Source organism: Chelonoidis abingdonii, chromosome 4, assembly GCF_003597395.2.
Source record: "Chelonoidis abingdonii isolate Lonesome George chromosome 4, CheloAbing_2.0, whole genome shotgun sequence".
Taxonomy (NCBI): Eukaryota; Metazoa; Chordata; order Testudines; family Testudinidae; genus Chelonoidis; species Chelonoidis abingdonii.
In genome coordinates, this window is record NC_133772.1 from 33,275,375 (window position 1) to 33,293,540 (window position 18,166).

Below are 18,166 nucleotides of genomic sequence, written 5' to 3' on the forward strand. Positions count from 1 at the left end.
GCCTTAGCAAAATATTGCCATTTTAGAATTGCTAGAAAATGTTAAAATCCTAAATTAAAAAAACCTTTTCATTAAATTTAAGAACAAAAGTTTCATTAGAATTTTTTAAAACAAAGTAAGCCTACATTGCGAAACAACATCCCCTTAACCTAGAAGTGCCGTTCTTGCCCCCTCAGCTACTGTACGTTGGATGGCTGTGAACATGCAGCAGCTTGCAAGGTTCACATGCAGGCTAACCATAACTGCACGCTACACTCAGGAAGCACAGGAACTATTTCAGAGAAGCATACTGCCCTAAAGAGGAGGTGGTGGAGCTTAAAAGTAGATATTCTCCTCCTGAATTATAGGGGGAAATTGTATCTCTGTGACGCTTCCTCCCCAAGCTCCACACAGAAGTAGTGCAACTCTGCACCATCCCTCGCTGTGAGCAGTGCCTGAGTGCAACAGCTGAGCCCAAAGGTTAACACAATTATTGGGAAGGACAAATTGTCTGCACTACTTAACCAAGGTAGGAACCCCAACAGTCCCTTCCCCCATTTACTGTGTTCTCTGGGAGTTTTACTTAGCCTTTCAAGGCAAGGTTAGTGTGAAGGTGGTGACGGGGAAGTGAACTGTTGGACTCCAGACGACAATGCTGACCTTTATTTTAAAAATATTTTTAAACTAACATTTCAAAACATGAAGTCATTTTGAATCAAAAAAAATCAAATACTTCATTCCAAACAGGAAAAAAAGTGTCAAACAATCCATTGAAACCCAGGGGAAGTTTTGGTTTTGACAAAAATCAGGATTTTCCAACAACAAAAATTGTTTAAAAAAGTTCCTGACCAGCTCTATTATTGACTCCTGAGCAAGATGGGTGACTTGTGCTTTAGTGGTCATTTTTCCTCTTCATCCCAGAAGTCAGTAGGGGCCAATTTCTCTTCTTCTTTATGGATACATGCAGATCCCATAGGGTGCTATCTTGTCACACCTTCTGGTCTACTGCATCTTAGCGCTTGGATGTAATCTCCACGTCCATTGTAGTGAGTACTGTATTATTGATGACTGGTCATCAATGCAGGTTCCAAGGCAATAAGTCCTATAAAAAGTTAATCATGTACATGTTTGGAAACTGGCTAGTATAATACAGCTTTGGACCATGATAAGAACATACATATATAATTACTGGTGCAGCATCTTAAGACAGTACAACTTTATTCACACCATAAAAAGCAAAATAAAGAGATCATTGCTCTGGCAAGAATTAGAGTGCTTTGGAGTTTTTTGGTCATGAAAGATTTGCTTGAGGGAAGCAGATGGAATAGTCAAGTGAGCCACCCAAAGTTTTCAAGCATGTAAAATGAGCTCAGAACAGCCAAGTCTTACCAAAGACAAGAATCAAACAGGACTGAGTCAACTAGTCAACTGAACCAAGAGCCAGAATGGATCATCACTGCATCCTCCTCCCTCCATCCCTATTGCACATTCTACCTTTGGAACAGGATAAGGACACAAGTTACAGTACATCAACTAGTACATTAGAAGATCAATATTCAAGGTAAGAAGCAGATTAAGAAAACTGGATCTAAATCTGCAGAAGGACCAATGTTCTGTGGCTTGTAAGAGAGGAGTTTTTCACTGTCACACAGTGTCATTTGTCAGGATCAGACAATATACACAGGGATTAGGGAATATGAGTTTGTTTAGGGAGAATAACTGTATAGAGCATATGTTCTTTGGCCCTAGAGAGGTGGCTACATCAAGAGGAATAAGATTTCCTTGCTTGATGATTGGTTTTCTTACAGAAAAATCCAGAGAAGCCCTTGGAACAAATAATATACACTATAAAATAACTTTGGTAGAGTTGTTTTGTACCATAAAAACCTTTTAAAATAATGTGTAGCATCTGGGGTATTTTTTTTTAAACAATAGCAGTATTTTTAGAATGGTTTATTATCACTGGAGGCAGATATAAATAATTCAGATGGGAGAACATACATGGGTTGGAATGAGAGGGGAAGCGACAAGGTCAATGAAAGGGAAAGAATGGTGATTTGGGATGAGCATTCTTAACCAGCACACAGTACAGAATAAAGACCTAGTGCTGAAAGATCATAAACGTCCTTCATCCACACAGCATTCTAATGCACAGAATTATGTAGAACAATCACAGAGCAGGGTACCTACTTTATCTCAAAGTGCTGCAAGCTCTGGAGTGATGGCTTCACAAACAATAGACAATACTTGCTCAGGTATGTATTCCAGACAGTTACCCAGAGACATGCAGCGTACCTACCAGGTGACGTACTGTGGAGGGAACAAAGAATTGGGAATTCTGAGGTGACCTCCTATTTTAAATCATCCCTCTGATCAGACCACTTAAGACAACAGATCTAAACTCCATCTTTACCTATGGCGTGGAAATGTCTTCCCAACAATACCAAAGTGCTGTATTATCAGAATGCTAGTACCAATTGTTTGAACAACTTCCCCTTCTAGATTATTGTTTAAACAATAGTTTCCAAGCCTTTTGTAAAGTAATGTTTTTCCTCCTCTTCAGTTTTTCAACTCTCTCATGTCTTCTACAGTTCCAACTGAGCACGTGTTTACTTGTTACAAGACCCAAGATATTCGTGCTACTGCCACCAGCCATCTCTTCAGTGCCTTTCCCCATCCTCAGCTATACGACAAGCAAGTCAGTAGAACCGAGCTATCATGGTGGTAAAATCCTGCTCCAATACCATGAATGGCTGATGGATTTTTGTAACATGTAGTAACTACTTAACTCAGTACCTACCACACACAATTTAATTCTTCAGAGCGTTGTACAACAATTCTAGCCTGAGATGCTGCTGGTATTAATGATTTCAAAACATAAAATGAGATTAACTGACTTCCCAAGACCACAGAGCTAGCCAATGACAGAGCTAGATTAGAACTCAACAGCTCCTGCCTCCCAGTCCCATATTCAGACTAAACCATGCAGCCTTCCCCTAGCTCTGCTCATTTTTGAATGGTGCACAGGCACACTGCTACTATGGGCTGAGTCAGACACTTTCACATTAACAACACAGCACGTCACTAAGGTGGACATGACATGGTTATGAGCCAGGTAATAGATGAAGGCTAAAGGTCATGGACAATAAATGAAGGTTAAGTGTCAACAAGGAGATCAAGTTGCGGTATACATACATTTAAAAAGATCAAAATGAACTATATTCATTTCATGAAAATATCTGATGAATATGACCAAGACTGATTAGAAAAGTGACAGTAACTTGGAGTCCAGAGAGGTTATCTGATCCTCCAGGAATATCCTAACAATCCTTGACAGGGTAGATTGAGGATAACTTTGAGCAAGTCTCTGTTTATCATGGCCACAGTTTTTCTTTCCATAAAAATTCCAGCATGAGGACCCCACTCAAGTCCGTGCTTTTGAGATCAGATAATAGAGGATGAAAAAGACAACCACCAGTCCAGCAGAAACGTAACAAAGCAGTTTGCGATTATCCCTTCCCGAGCGTGTCATGGTGGAGAAACGCTTCACACTCCCCGTCAGCAGGCCTGTCACACTCATGAAATCTGAGTCCTGAGGGAGACAGAAAGGTGAAATGGAGAAATTATAAAACAAATGGGGCTTTCCCTAGAGAGTGCTACTTTTTTAAGCAGAACCATTTCAGTCACCAGCTGCCCGGCGAACTGACTAACTGCCAAGTCTAGATTCAAAAAAAGGAAAAGCAAAATACAAGCAGCAATCCGTCTTTAAGAAAGCAGTGTCTGCTACTCTCACACTCAGGCTCCAGGGACAGACTATTACCTTCAGTTCATTCAATGCAGTTAGATATCTGAAGGGCAAGTAGAGTTCTATTAAATACAATGCCCCCACCCTAAAATATAACAACCTAAGTCAATGCAACTTTAGGTATCTTAATTGCACACAAACCAGAAAATGCAGAATTAAGGGTTCTCAGAGCAACCTTAGTTTTGTCCTACTCTATGTATGCATTACGACAGGGTCCTCAATTATGTCATACAGCACACCACATACAGTATAGCTAGTAATACAGAATGCTACTTATCTAGCTTTAAGGACTTGTCTATACATGGAGTTATTCCTGATTCCAGGAATGGAAACTCTTACTCTGGAACAAGACTTCCCATACATGCAGTTAATCGGGGATAACACCATGCATAGACAAGCCCAAAGGTTTAGAAAAAGGTGCAGTTTCTTTCCATTAGATTATAATGTTATTTGCAGATTAGAACATCATATTGCTCCGTGCTGTGTCATCAGACCCTACTGTAATGCAAATTCTCTCCTCTCAAGCCCCCCTTTTCCTCTCCTAGCTTTTGTTTCTGCCTTCTCACATAATTACCATCATCAGCAGTTCCTTTTCCTTACCCAAATCTCTAAAGTCTACTGCTGTTCACTCTTCTAATTAAAGCTTCTCCTAACCTCCAACCTTTCCTTTCTCAAAGGGCTTGGAGAAAAGGCTATTTTCTCAGTCACTTCTCAGAGAGTCATATTCTTGAAGTCCGGCAATCTAAAGTGCAACTCTGGATGTAGCACAGAATGTACTTTCCCTTGATTACTTTAATGATAGTCTCTTTTCTCATGATAGCTACTTCTTTTTTCCTCTTCACCTTTGACTTCAATGCAGACTTAGGACCATTCTTTCCTGTTACGCTACCTCCATAGATGCATAGGCATCTCCAGTCCCCTTGTTTACACAACTGCTGTTCATCTCTAGTAGTTGTTTCTCTTCTGCATCAAGAACCCTCCTATATAGAACTTAGCAGGGTTCAGTTATTGGCCATATACTTTCTTCCTCTCCATTATGATTTTATCGCTCCCATTCTTATCCTTTGCTATAGTTTTTCAGCCACACTCAGATGAACATTATCCAATAACTTTAATACTGCATCCTTCCCTCCAATTTTCCTTAATTACATGTAATTTGTGGCTTCTGCTCAAGTTTCCTGCAAGACATTTATTTGAAATGCTTCTCTTAGGTAAAAGCACAAATTCATCTCCCTGAAAATACCTTGTTGATTTAAGAGTCATATGAAGGCCTTTTGCCCATAATCTTGCTGCTAACCTGCACCATCAACCTCCATTCTCCTCTCCTTCCCAATTCTGACTTTGTATGTGACTGTATGGATCCCATCCCTGTTGAAGACTTCATATATATCTCCATCCCATCTTGCTTTCAATCCTGCAGTTACCTTCTCTATGGCCTCCATGTCGCAGCTTCTCCAGACTTCAACATGTGCAGAAAAGCCACTGCCTGATCTCGCTCAACAAGTAATAGCAGGACCACCTCAGTCCCATCCTCAAACATCTGCATTGGATTCCTTTCCTTTCAGAATTCTTCCAAAAGCCTCAGTGGCTAAGCTCTGTTACAGATCTTCTCTCTCTGTTGCTACCGTACAATTTGTATAACAATTTAAGATTGCAATGGGGGGTGAAGTTAAGATTGTTAAATAAAGAGGAAATCAATTGGACATTAAAAATATGGAGGTTGGAAAGCAAGGTCTTTTTCCCCCACGAGAATGATAAATTAGGGCATCTGCTAGCCCACACACTGCACGGCGATTTCAGCCTTTCCTGAAGTTCCTGGATCTTCCATCAGCAGCCAGAGTTTAGAATAGATAACCAGATTTTATTTTTGTTTTATAAAATTACATTTGTTTTTCATAATACCTGTAGAAGTGAAGATAAGTGGAAGGATAAGATACTTGATAACATGAGCAGATACCCATTTGCACAGAGTCTCAACCTCAGCACTTCCAAGAAGAGTAGTGAATACAAAGCCCTGATTAATTCTATGGGTTTCAGAGATTATGAGAAGTAATCCTGACATATTTATAAACACTTCCAAAGTTACAAACAAATGACCAAGAAAGGCCTATATCTGAATATTAGCTTGAGGCAGAGGTTTTAATCCCAATAAGTAGATAATCACCATCTGTATTTCTAAAATACATTGTCCTATTCCAGTGGTTTCTGTTACTAGCTGTGTTAGTCTGATCAGACACAATGATATTAGCAGCGGGTAGGTATCTGTTGGACTATGTACCAAAAAGTCCATATAAAATAGCTTCACATTTATCACCCAGGATTTGAGACATTGCCAAACCCAAATGCTAGAACTTAATTTGGTCCATTTATTGGGCTGCTATGACACTCAAAAAGTTAAGACAACTCTTGAGATTCAGCACATAAATTTTCACCTCTTATCGACTTCTATCAGTTTCTTACCGTGCCATCCAGATAGCGGTTTTGATCCTCAGCGTCTTTGTCAATATCCAGTGCCAACTACTCAAGACAGAAGAGAGCAAGTGTCAGCATCTCCAAGTGAAACAATCAACTCTTAACATACCAGAAGCTGGTGAAATTCCAAGCCCACAAGCAAGAATGGCCATCACTCCTGCCACCTTTCACACATACACACAATGTGTTTATTCAGTCCAATGTACACACCAACAGTTACAGTAGAAATTCCTGAAAGCTCCAGAATCAGAAATTCTGCTCTACAACCAACCACAGACAGAAACTTTTGTATATGAAGTCACCATGTAAATACTGGAAAAGTGAAAATGGAAAACAGACCCCAGTATTTTGCTAACACTGTGGTCTCTGCATTAAGAAGTGTATGTAAATCAAGGTTTTTCAAGCCAATGGAACTGATTTAGTCTCAGGAATATTATCCTTAGGAAACACTGCACACACATTTTTTCATGAATATTTTTAATATGGCTTTACTGAAATCTTCCAAAGACGGTACCCTTAACAATATATCTCTGCATATCTTGATCTCACCCCCCATTCACTTACCAAACCAAATTCCTTCTCTGAATGCCACTAAAACCAGATAATTCTGTACCCAATAATATAGTTAAATCCCAAACAAGGGATGAGGATTTCAATAAAATTCTCCAGGACATTCCAATAGCAGAAGTTAGCTACCTGACCGGTCATAGACAGTGATGTACTTTAAAGCTTCTCAAAAGCTGAATAAATAAGACAGCCTCATGTAACCTACTATGTACTCTCAACCTCCACAAAGTAAAACAGTAAAGAAAATATATGATGTGAAGTTAGCAACTAACCGATTTCAGCCTGGTGACCTTGGTAGCTAGATTGTCCGCCATACGCTTATTCTCCATATCTAGCATATCGTCCACAGCATTTGGACCCTGACCTGAAAAAGTCCTCTTGGTTATGATACAACAAGTGGCAACATATTTTACTGGTTAAAATTGAGGAATGAAGTCAGGATTTCTGATTTCTATTTTCAGTTCCATCACCGACTTGCTTTGACACCTCGGGCAAGTCACTTAACTTTTCTATGCCTCCATTTGCAGAGTTGTAAAATGGGGATAATAATGCTTATCTACTTTATGTGGGTATTGTAAAGATTAATGCTAGTGAAAAACTTTGAGATCTTTTGATGAAAAGGTACTACTAAGAGTTGAAGAGAGTTGAAGAGTAATTTACAAGAAAGTACGGAAAAAACACTCTACTACAGCTTTTGGGAAAATACCTTATTTTTAAGGCTGCTTTTCAGACAAATGCTAAATGGAAGGTTATGCAACTATGAGCAATAATATTTCAGGAAACTGTTTCTCTCAGCTCTGAACTACTGTGCCAGGTATCATTGGTCTGAAATGAATAGCAAATTCATCAACCATTTGACAGACAAACAAAGACATTTTCTACATCTGAGTCCCTGCTCTGAAAAAATTACTAATTCTGCCTTTAGCTGCACAGCTGCTTATTTTGGAAAAGCTTGGGCTTAAGAGTGTGTGTGTGTACATATGCAATAATAAATAATAGTAGTTTGTTCTTCTGTAACAATTTCAATATGAGTATGTCTAAGCCAGATATTCGTGCCAACTTAAGTAAGGAGTATTACTTAAATGGAGGAACCACTGCTGAAATCTTGGGGTGGGAAGGGAGCCTGTAGTTCATAATGAGCATGCACACACAAGTTCAAAACACCCCTCACCAGTCCTCAGTCCATTATACAGCTACACTTCAATCTATGGGGATCCAGGCTGTATCTGTTTAGCATTAAATACTCTGAACCCCTACTGCCCAAATGGAAGCAAGCAGAGTGACGCCATGCTTGGTAGACCCCTTGAAACTTGCTCACGCCCCCCACCCCGATCTAGAAGAGACAGACCCATTGGAGTATCCTCCATGGCAGTGGTTGCCAGAGGGAGGTGGAGGAGTAACCCACTTCCTAGAATGTTAACTTTAAAATTTGTTTCATGAAATTACTATTTAGAAAACCCAACATGCATAAGATGCTTAAACAAGAAACCAAAGTGACTGCCTGATGTACTGTCATATCCATTGATCGCCTCCTTAAATTCAAAACTACCAGCAAACTAAGCCAATCCCATCCACGGCTATTTTGTACTGACATGCCCCTTGCTGCCCCACAGACCCACACCTAACCAACTACCCACATCGTACCAACATGGGCTGCATTGTCCTCCCACCCCAGTATCTTACTGACAAGCCCCTCCCCACACCACAGAGCTACTCCAAAGCCACCCTCCACCCCATACCTTACTGCCATCGTGCCATGGGCCTCATTATCCCCCCAGCCTCCCCCTAACAAACCCCAGCAACCCCCACCCACTGCCAGGCCCCGCCCCACCTCACTCCCAGACTCCCACTAATAGCCAGGCCCCACCGTTCCCTTTCCCCAGACAGCCCGGACGGATGGCGGCGGCAGCGGCGGCGGCGGCTCCGAGCTCGGGACTGGGCTGGGCCCGGGGCTCTGGTTTCCCCCGGGGAAGGAGGCAGCGCGCGAAGCCGGGCCCGGTCTCACCTCGACCCCAGTCCGCCATGGCCGCGTCCTGTCTTGGTGCCTCCGTGTCCGGCTTCGGCCGCTAGCAGGGGCTCCCGTTGGCGGGGGCGGGGAGTGACTCCGCAGTGACTCCGCCTCCCGAGGCGGGGCCTCCCCTGCCACCGAGCCGCGGCTACTGGAGAGGAGGGGACACCAGCCCGGGAGCGTCCTGCCCAGCAGCCTCCTCGACCGGACAGCTGGGCCCCTTCCCCATTGTCCGGACAGTCCCGTTCCCAGCCGGCCATAAACACTCGGCTCCGATCCAGCCCCCCGGTGCCCCTCGGCTGGCCGGGCAGAGAGGTCGTCCGCCCCTTCTGTCTGATGAGTGAATGTTAGTTGTGTTAGACCCATTGCAATGGGGCCCCACACCACCCTGCGTGTGTCTATGTCAGCAATACACCTGTGTGATGTGTGGGTCCTTGTAGGGCTGTAACCCACCCTGCTTTCTCACCCCTTCGGTCAGTCAAGCTTAGGGTTGCCAGTTTTGGTGCCAGGTGTTCCCGGAGGTTTCATCACATGACATGATAGGCTTTAATTAAATTTTAATCTTTAACTCCTGGAGACTCCAGGACAACGCAGGAGGGATTCCAACATCCTGATTGGCTGCTCTCCTTTGCAGATTAGATAGTGTCAGGCCTGGTGGTAGGCCTCAGTCCTGCAAACCATCCCCCCCAAGGTTTAGTTTTTAAACCTGGGTGATAGTACTGTAATGCTCTTTTGTTTGGGCTTGTTGTAACATCGAAATGTTTACATTTTAAAAAAATAAGCTTTGAGTGGAATGGAAAACGTTTCTATAGTTTATTTTCATTAACAAAGCCTAACATCCTGGCCTAAACTTCCTGTGTCTCCTTCTCACACTGACAAAATATTATTTATTTAATCCCTGAGCCTGCAATTTGATGCATGTGAGCAGATGCCTGCGCCTGCACAGAACTCCCAAGAAATGCAAGGTTCCAGCGATCGGGAACAGCTGTTAGGATCTAGGCTTTAGAGAACTCCATCAGTGGGACCAGGCAGGGAGGAAGCCACTGCACCTGGCAGTATTTACACCATTGGGATATCGAGAATGAACAGATAGGGAGATGGGATAGACCAGAAAAACAGCGATTGAGCAGTGATATTTAGCATATGCCTTGTGTGTTCCATAATGTTTGCTATTTTATATTTCATAGCTTTAAATATTTCATATTTTTTTAAAAAACGAATAGGAGAAAGAACAAGTTTCCCTAGCCTTGCTTCGTTATTTTACATTAGGGATTTTTTTTCCATCTCTCACTTTCGAACACAATGGGAGAGGAGAGGATTTTTCATTATTTGTCATTAATCCTACCACAAAAAGGTGTTCAGCGCCTAAAATATTTCCAGATTGCACCCTTTGTTTAACGTTCTTATGGCGGATCCCTGGAAGTTAACTCTGTTCCTCCCTCGATTCCAAACCTCCCTTAACGCAGCTTTTCTTTTGTCTGTGTTTTCTTCCCTACCCGAGCTGCTGCCACCCACTCCTTCTCAATCGGTTATCGGATGCAGCGTTAACAGCACGGGTCACAACTTCCGTATGAGTCACACACACACACACACAAACCCTCCCTTTCCCGCTCGCTGTGGATAGTGGGGAGGGGGAGAAGAGAAAGATCTTTTCTTCCCCGTTACCCTGCCCTAGGAACGGCAGCCCAGCCGGGCAAATGACACCGCATTCCACCCTGTCGCCGGCGTCCAAGCTTAAAAGAACAAATTTTATTAAAAAAAAAAACAAAGCAGGTGCCCTCACTAAACGCTGCATTGGAGGGACAGCTGCTGTGTTCAGGAAATAAGGCAGGAAACCTGAGCAAGGAAAGCTAAAGTAAAGGTAATGTGCTTTGTATATATATAATTTAACATATAGTAGCTTCTAAGGTTTGTTTATACCCTTTTTCATTGATCTGGAAGGTAGAGTTGTTTCAATTGATTTAGCAACATTTTATCATTTAAAGTAAAGCTAATCTAATAACTATTATAATGGTTATTGTTAATTGTTGCAGACATTTTGCTTCTATGCCCTCTGTCAGCCGAGTCCCAGTCCCTACTTTTAGTAAAATAATAATTTGTCCCATTCTGTCCCTCCAAAGTGATCGGGATTTCTGGAAAGGTGGATTCATTATGAAAGGTGAAAAAAAATGCACATGTGTAGTTTGGCTAAACAAAGACTAAGGCCCCGATTCTGCAAAGACTTTACACATGCTGAACTCTACTACCAGGAGTATTTACTCTGATTTCAAGGGACTGCTCGCAGAACTAAAGGTAAGCACATGTAAATGTTTGCAGAACCAGTACCAGAGGGAGGAGCACAAAGACCAGCTTCTGTATATTTACGGTAGGTGTGGGCATCAAAGAGAGAATGGTGCTGGGTGTGGAATGAAGACTAATGGGATGAGTTCCTCATGAGTTAAACAGAAAAATGCAAGATGGAAAACAGGATGAAAATTCCAAATAGTGAGGTCTAAATGCCCTAGTTGCATGGGAAGTGGTGGAAGCTCCATCAGACTGGCCTGGACAAAGAGCTGGAGAATACACTGTAGGCAACAATGCTGCACTGGCCCAAAGGGGGTGGAATTAGATGAGCTACCTTTTCCAGCTTTAAATCTACAACTGTATAGAATTTCTTTTAGGGTTTTTTTGTTTGTGGTTTTTGGTTTTTTTTGAGAGGGGTGGGATTGGGAGGTGGTTGGTGCTTCTTGAGAGCTGTGTTCCTCTGTCTTCCTAAATGGTCCTATTAGTAGCTCTCATACTTCAGGATGCGCATCATGGTGGATGGTCAGTAGGCACCCTTCAACTTTTTATTGTGGTAATGCCATAGAATTGGTGCACACCCTGCAATGAGCTCTGTCTCCCACTGAAGTCGGGGCTGGGGGACAGAGATTTGCAGGGACTCATTGCGGGATCATAGCCTTACTGTGTAATTTTACACTACCAATATGCAGTGCAGAATTGATATCTAGCTATAGAAAACATAAACATATATAAACTTATGGAATTGTACTCAGTAATGTATTATTTTATTTATTAACCATGTCTCTCAGCACCATATATCAACACAAGGCTTTAGAAACAACCTTAAACACATGCCTAGCCCCGAAGAATCTGAGTATTATCTGCATATAAATACACAGCTAATTATTTAATATAATTGTATAACACATTGGTTTCCTGGATGATACAAGCCTACTGTGACTTTGGCCTATAGAGGCCTTTTATCTGTCATCAAGACAGGCGTTTTTATAGTGTGTTCGGTATATCCTCCCATCTTCCCCAATTACAGATCCTCAGTATTCTAGATTCTTTGTTGAACCAACAAAGCAAAATACCAATTCTTTTAACTGAGGAACTTCTTCATGCCACCTTAAAGGACAGCTCCACCTTAACCCAGCCTGGATGGTGCTTGTGTGTGTATTGTGCATCTCTCTTACTCCACAGGGTCACTTCTGGGATTTTGCTGTGTGATAACAGAAATCAGGACAGTGGGTGGAGGAGGAGGGCTACAGAGAGCTGTAGTTATCTGTTCTGTGTTAATCTTCTGGCTGGGAAAGGGAGGGAGGTTTCCTAAGTGTGTTGATGAGAGGGCATTTATTAAACATTGGAAAGCAGAGAGAGGAGGAAGAGGATTAAAGGGCGAGAGAAAGAGAGGGAGTTAGTGCCTGATTTTGCGAGGGTCATCCATCTGCTCTGCCCTTTGGATATAACAGAGTGAGCCATTTCACTTTTCTCTCTCTGTTCCTCCCCTCTCCCTCCCAGTTGTCTGTGTATCAAGGTCCCTGTGCATCTGTAATTATCCGGGTAATTATCCCGCAACGCTGCAAGGCCGCCCACCCCACCCCATATCGTTCCAATCCATATCCAAGCTGCTGGGGCAATGGAGCTCAAGAATGTGGTAGAGACTGTGGAAAGCGGGGAACAAGACGCCATCCTCAAAGTACTGCAGATCTACAACCAGGAGGTGAGTGCTGTGTTTGTGCTTGGCCTGAGCCAGTCCTCAGCTTTCCCTGTTTACGTGTCTGGGAGCAGGTTGGCTGGAGAAGCCATGCTGTGGGATTTCTGTGCCACCCAGCTGTCCCCGTCTGTCTCCTCTACCTACATCTGTCTGTGCATTGCTTCAATAAAACTGCCATTAACCTGTTTAGCTGGTAAATCTTTTGTTTGTAGCATCAGTGGTTCCTGCATGTTTTGACAGTGACTATTCCTAAGCATCTAGTAAACATCTCCCCTTCCTGCTTCTTTTATGTACTGGAAATCAAACACTCAGGCTGGATTTTTAGCATCAAGGGTGCAAGGGAAATATGCCAGGGAATTGAATGTTCGTGCAGGGGCTAAATAGTGAGCAATAGAAAGGAGGAGTCCTTTTTGGCAAAAGAAGGTTTGGAGGTAACATATGAGGCCTAAGGAGGAAGCTATGAATGGAGTAGAATTATTATGGTTCACAATTAAAGATAATTAAGGAAGCACCTTGACAGTAGGGATTTGTCACATATGCTTCATCTGAAAGTTGATAAGATGATAAGAGGAATCAAAAACAGGACATGAAAAGAACAAACTGGTAGGAATGAGCGATTGCTGCTACCAGCTTGGAAATGTTTCAAAACATTACACGAATAGGCTCACATGACGTTTTCAGCTCAGGAACCAATACGCAAGTGCAAGTGAAATTCACTTCAAAGGAGTCACCTTAGGAATGAATTTGGCCCATCAGATCCTACATGACTCATTGTGCATCACTCGGAAGTAGGTGGAAAGCGAGCAGAGAAAGCTGCAAATATTGTTGCATAAGTGTGATTTTCCAGGGAAAAATTGTGCGTGCTACATCTGTTCCAACCAGGCAATTTTAATCCAGTGAAAGTCTCGACTAAGAAACAGTAGAACCTCATAAAAGTGACGTATAGCAGAAATAACACAAACTGTGGCAGATGAAATACAAGAAGAATTAAGACGCTGAGAGGAAATTTGAAGAGCAAATAGCTAAACATAGCAGAACAAACACCAAGACATTTTTGAGAGTATATCGGACACAGGAAGCCTGGGAGAGGGTTAGCAAGTCAGCGAGGCTGTCAGGGAGCAAAGGGAGCAATAAAGGAGGATAAGACATTGCAGAGATGCTAAGGCAACGTCTTTGTGTTGGCATTCACCACGGAAGATGATGGGAGATTCCTGCCCCAGATACATTCTTTTCAACAAATGGCCATGAAAGGAAGTTACCATTAGGGTGCCAGAAGAATTCATGTCAGGTTGTTTAATATGTTTATAAATGATCTGGAAGACATTGCGAACAGTGGAGGAGGCCAAATTTGCAGATGCCAGACAACTATGAAAATCTCTCAAGGCTGCAAAAGAACGTCAGGAATTCCTGAGAGACCCTACGACAGACCGGATCCCCAAAGCCCATTGAAGTAAATGGCAATACTATCATTGACTTCAGTGGGTGCTGGATCAGATGCCAAAAGGCAGCTGAGCAACACGGGGGCAATAAAAATTCCCTGTGGACTGATGCAAAGTGATGTACATTGGATGGAACAATTTGAACTATTCATACGTGTTGATAGGTTCTAAATTTAAGTATAATCACTCTGGAAAAAATCCTAGAGCCCCATTTGTAGGCAGCACAATAAAAACATCTGGGCAAAACGCAATGTTGGTCAAAAATGTTTTAGGGAGTATTAAGAATGTGATGGAGATTAATAACAAAAATATGATAATACTGTTATGTAAACTGATGACATCCTTGCCTTAAGCAGTGGATCAAATTCTCTGTTGGTGTAAATTGGGATAGTTCCATTAACTGCAATGGAGCTGTGCCAGTTTATCGTGGCAGAGAATTCAGGGCCTATTATAATCTGTGCTGGTTATTGCATTGCCAAAGGATATAACAGAAATTTCAAAGGTCCAGAGAAGGACGACAAAAGTGATTAGGAGCATGGAAGTGGTTCCATATGAAGAGAGGATAGGACTATTTAGTTTGGAAAGGGGACGTGAGAGAGGTCCTATATATAAAATATTGAGTGATATAGGACAGATCGGTCAGGAGGTCATCCTTACCTTTTCTTGTCATAAAGGCACAATCTCTGTGCCTGTTTTATGCAGGTCAGACTAGATGATCATAATAGTCCCTTCTGGCCTTAAAATCTATGATTCTATGATCCAGTGAAATTAAAAGGTAATACCGTTAAAACTGGTAAAAAGAAATGCTTTTTACACACACACACATATTGCACAATTAACCTGTGGAACTCACTGCCTCAAGGTATAATTCAGACAAGTAGCTGAGGAGGGTACAAGGACTGAACATTTACAAATGTAACAAGGATATCTGCAGTTACATTAGATAGGATAAAAGTCTTTAAACCCTCTTCTGTTGGGGCATAAATCATAACTTCCTCCATGGAAATGCTAGTTTATAATTGTCCATTTTACCCCTTCCTCAAGCATCTGGCATTGCCCACTGTTGGAAGCAGGAGCTTCCGGAGCTCTGGTCTCATCCAGTATGGCAAAGGTGATGGGGAACAAGGGAAGTCTATGCGCACCCTCCACCCCTTGCCCATTAGCACAGGGTGTAGCCACAGTTGGGTACTATAGTGTTTTTTCCTTTAGCTGCTTCAGCAACCCTTGCCTGATTTGAATAGGATAATATGCTTTGAGAGACCTTGGAGTTACATAGACTGGGCTTATCTTGGTATCTGGCTCAAACCTTTGAATGACGCATCATGTCGAGGTACGAAAATTGCTTAGTTCTTTAAAAGATTGGATTTGAAATGCCATGCTTTGGATGTTCGAGAGGGATTCCTCTAATCCGTCTGCCATGGTGAGCAATGGGCCAAACCCTCTGATCCTTCCTCACTGTTATTCCTTCCTTACCGCTTAACACTCCTCTTGATTTCAGCAGAACTCTGCTGGAAAATGACTGAGTAAAATCTGAATAAGACCCTTAGTTTGGCCCTGTATTATTGAGAGACTACGTGAAAGGTACCAAAGACTAGATGAGAACATTTTCTAGCCAATGCACCCAGAAAGTCTGCAGTATATTATAAAGTTGACACAGTCTACTTGTTGTTAGTTATGTAATTTTAAATGATCTCCATTACAAAGTGACTCAACGGTAGCAAATACAGGCTGTAATAAGCTATAGAGAGGGTGTGTTTACATATGCTAATCAACTGTGTTTAAAGAACACGTGATAAATAACTAACAAGCTCAGATACTACAGTAACAAGGACCTCATAATACCTAGACAGATAAACTAGAGAGAATGAATGGGTGAAACAGTGCACTAGTGAGCGCTATATATCAAGAAGAAAAAATGTATGAACAAGATATGCATGATTTGGGGTGTAACTGAGTACTGATCTGCATGGACATACAGCATACCTGGATCAGGAATATCAACTTCTCTGCTTCTGCACTGTAGACTTTTAAAATGTCAGCTGGTCAGACAGGTAGTTAGATGTGTGATATACACAGTACTAGGCTAAAATAACTTACTCATAGTTTGAAAATCGAGTCTATATACATATGTGGACAACAAGTAACAAGAATAAATCAGAATTTTATAGACATTATTATTATTCCTTATTATCATGCCGCACCATGCCTTTACGTGGTCCTTTACAGACAATTAGAAGAAGACCCGATTCTCAGCTCCAGCTTCATCCCCTCTGTACCACTTCTGGAGTGCAAAGAGAACACAGAGTTATGCTAACAGGGTAGCTGAGGATTCCCTTTGGACAGGGGAAGCCTTGGGAGGCAGAAAATCAGCATAGGCAGCTCTACCGCATCACGTGTTCCTGGTACCACGTTCTGTGTGCAGTGGGTGTGCCAGGGGGAGGAGGCATGGCAATCTTGGACTGACTGAATTGGCCTTAGAGCAGCTTTGGGGCTGCTCCAATTTGCACTGGAGACCAGAACAGTCCCCTTCTGCCTCCAGGAGTAGAGGCAGAGGTGGAAATCCACCTGTGTCATCTCCCCATTTCATAACACCTAGGGATCTGGCTCAGTGCCCCAGCTTCAAAGAGATGAAACATAAATACATGGCTTCCTTGCACGCTTTATAAAAGAGTGAGCTGAGAAGAAAGGAATGTCTTGACTTAATTTTGAGTAGCGTAGAGGACTTGCTTTGATGTTTTCCCCACCTCTATGGTCCAGTCAACAGTGCCAGTAATTCTAGTTATGTGTGTAAATGAACCTGATTGTGAGGAATCTAGAGACAATGAATTTCACAGAGCCAGATGTGGAAGAGAGTGTAAAACTGAGGTTAATTAATAAGGTTGAAGCAATGGAGGAGCAAGACACAACTTGAATGTGATGGAAAGGATCCTGATGGAGAATAAAATGGACAAATTCTGTGTGCCTGCCACTCAAAAAGTGAAAAAAAAAAAGTCCAGTTCAGGAAAGGAACAGAATCATCCAGGGTAAGAAGGAGGAGGCACTTTTAAGCTATAAAATATCAGGGTCAGGAGAAGACTGGAAAGGTTATAGAATGAAATTAGTTGCTTCAATGCTGTCTAACGTACCTGGTTAAAATGCACCTCCAGTGATGCTGCAGATGCTGTAGCAGGTGTGCCATCAATGAAATTCTGATGTTCCATTGCCAGCTTAGCACTTAAAATAATGCTGCTGCATTTAGCTGCCATACAGAAGTGGCACCAGGGTTCAACAATGAAGGGGTTAATTGTGCAGTAAAATTGCCATGAAAACCGAAACCAGACGAATGAAAAGCAGAGGCAAGATAAAACAAATGTTTTCAGAGTGAAGAATGAGAGGCAGATGAAGGAGACTGTGGGGCCTCAGGGATGGCTCTTTGTGTTCCAGAAGAATGGGAAGTTCCCTAAATCATAGCACTGAGAACCAAGAGCAAGACACAGACCTATGCGCATTATTGATCGTATCTGAATTGCCTGGAATCCAAGGGGAGAAGATGACATGTTGAAGTCTTTAGACATCACCCAGCCGCCTCCCACTTTCATACAGTGTGCTGATTATTTGCCTGGAATTCTTCATTTACCCAGCTGTGATGCTGTATATGTTGTTTAGACTGTGGGATGAAGGATACATATAAAATTATATTGAAAATCAAGATCATGTCCAGAATAGCTAATCAGGAATTAGAAGATCTGAAAGCTGAAAAAACCAAAGGGTGGGGACAGGATCAATATGAGGCCACGTCTACACTACGGGATAATATCGAATTATCTAAAATCGGTTTTATAAAACTGATATTATAAATTTGATTTCATGCGGCCACACTAGGCACAGTAATTCGGCGTTGTGCGTCCATGGTCCGAGGCTAACGTCGATTTCTGAAG

General features: G+C 42.2%; 2 protein-coding genes across 4 annotated transcripts in view; one reads left to right on the plus strand and one right to left on the minus strand.

Moving 5' to 3' along the window:
• Positions 1-620: 620 nt before the first annotated feature.
• On the minus strand, positions 621-8,968 carry BET1L (Bet1 golgi vesicular membrane trafficking protein like). The gene is made up of 4 exons (XM_032799945.2): positions 8,829-8,968; positions 7,096-7,187; positions 6,245-6,301; positions 621-3,571 (listed from the first exon to the last, which is right to left on the minus strand). Exons 1-4 carry the CDS (start codon positions 8,845-8,847, stop codon positions 3,404-3,406), a joined length of 336 nt encoding a protein of 111 aa, XP_032655836.1. The 5' UTR covers positions 8,848-8,968; the 3' UTR covers positions 621-3,403.
• Positions 8,969-9,008: 40 nt separating this feature from the next.
• The window catches only part of RIC8A (RIC8 guanine nucleotide exchange factor A), a 26,814-nt gene continuing 17,656 nt past the window's right edge, over positions 9,009-18,166 (plus strand). The window contains exons 1-3 of one of the 3 annotated variants that reach the window (XM_075065025.1): positions 9,009-9,886; positions 10,507-10,692; positions 12,615-12,816. In XM_075065025.1, the coding sequence (XP_074921126.1) occupies positions 12,733-12,816 (84 nt within the window). In that variant the 5' untranslated portion in view covers positions 9,009-9,886; positions 10,507-10,692; positions 12,615-12,732. Of the gene's footprint in view, positions 9,887-10,106; positions 10,693-12,614; positions 12,817-18,166 lie in introns of those variants that run through there. The other 2 variants (XM_075065026.1, XM_032799944.2) reach the window with 2 other exon arrangements.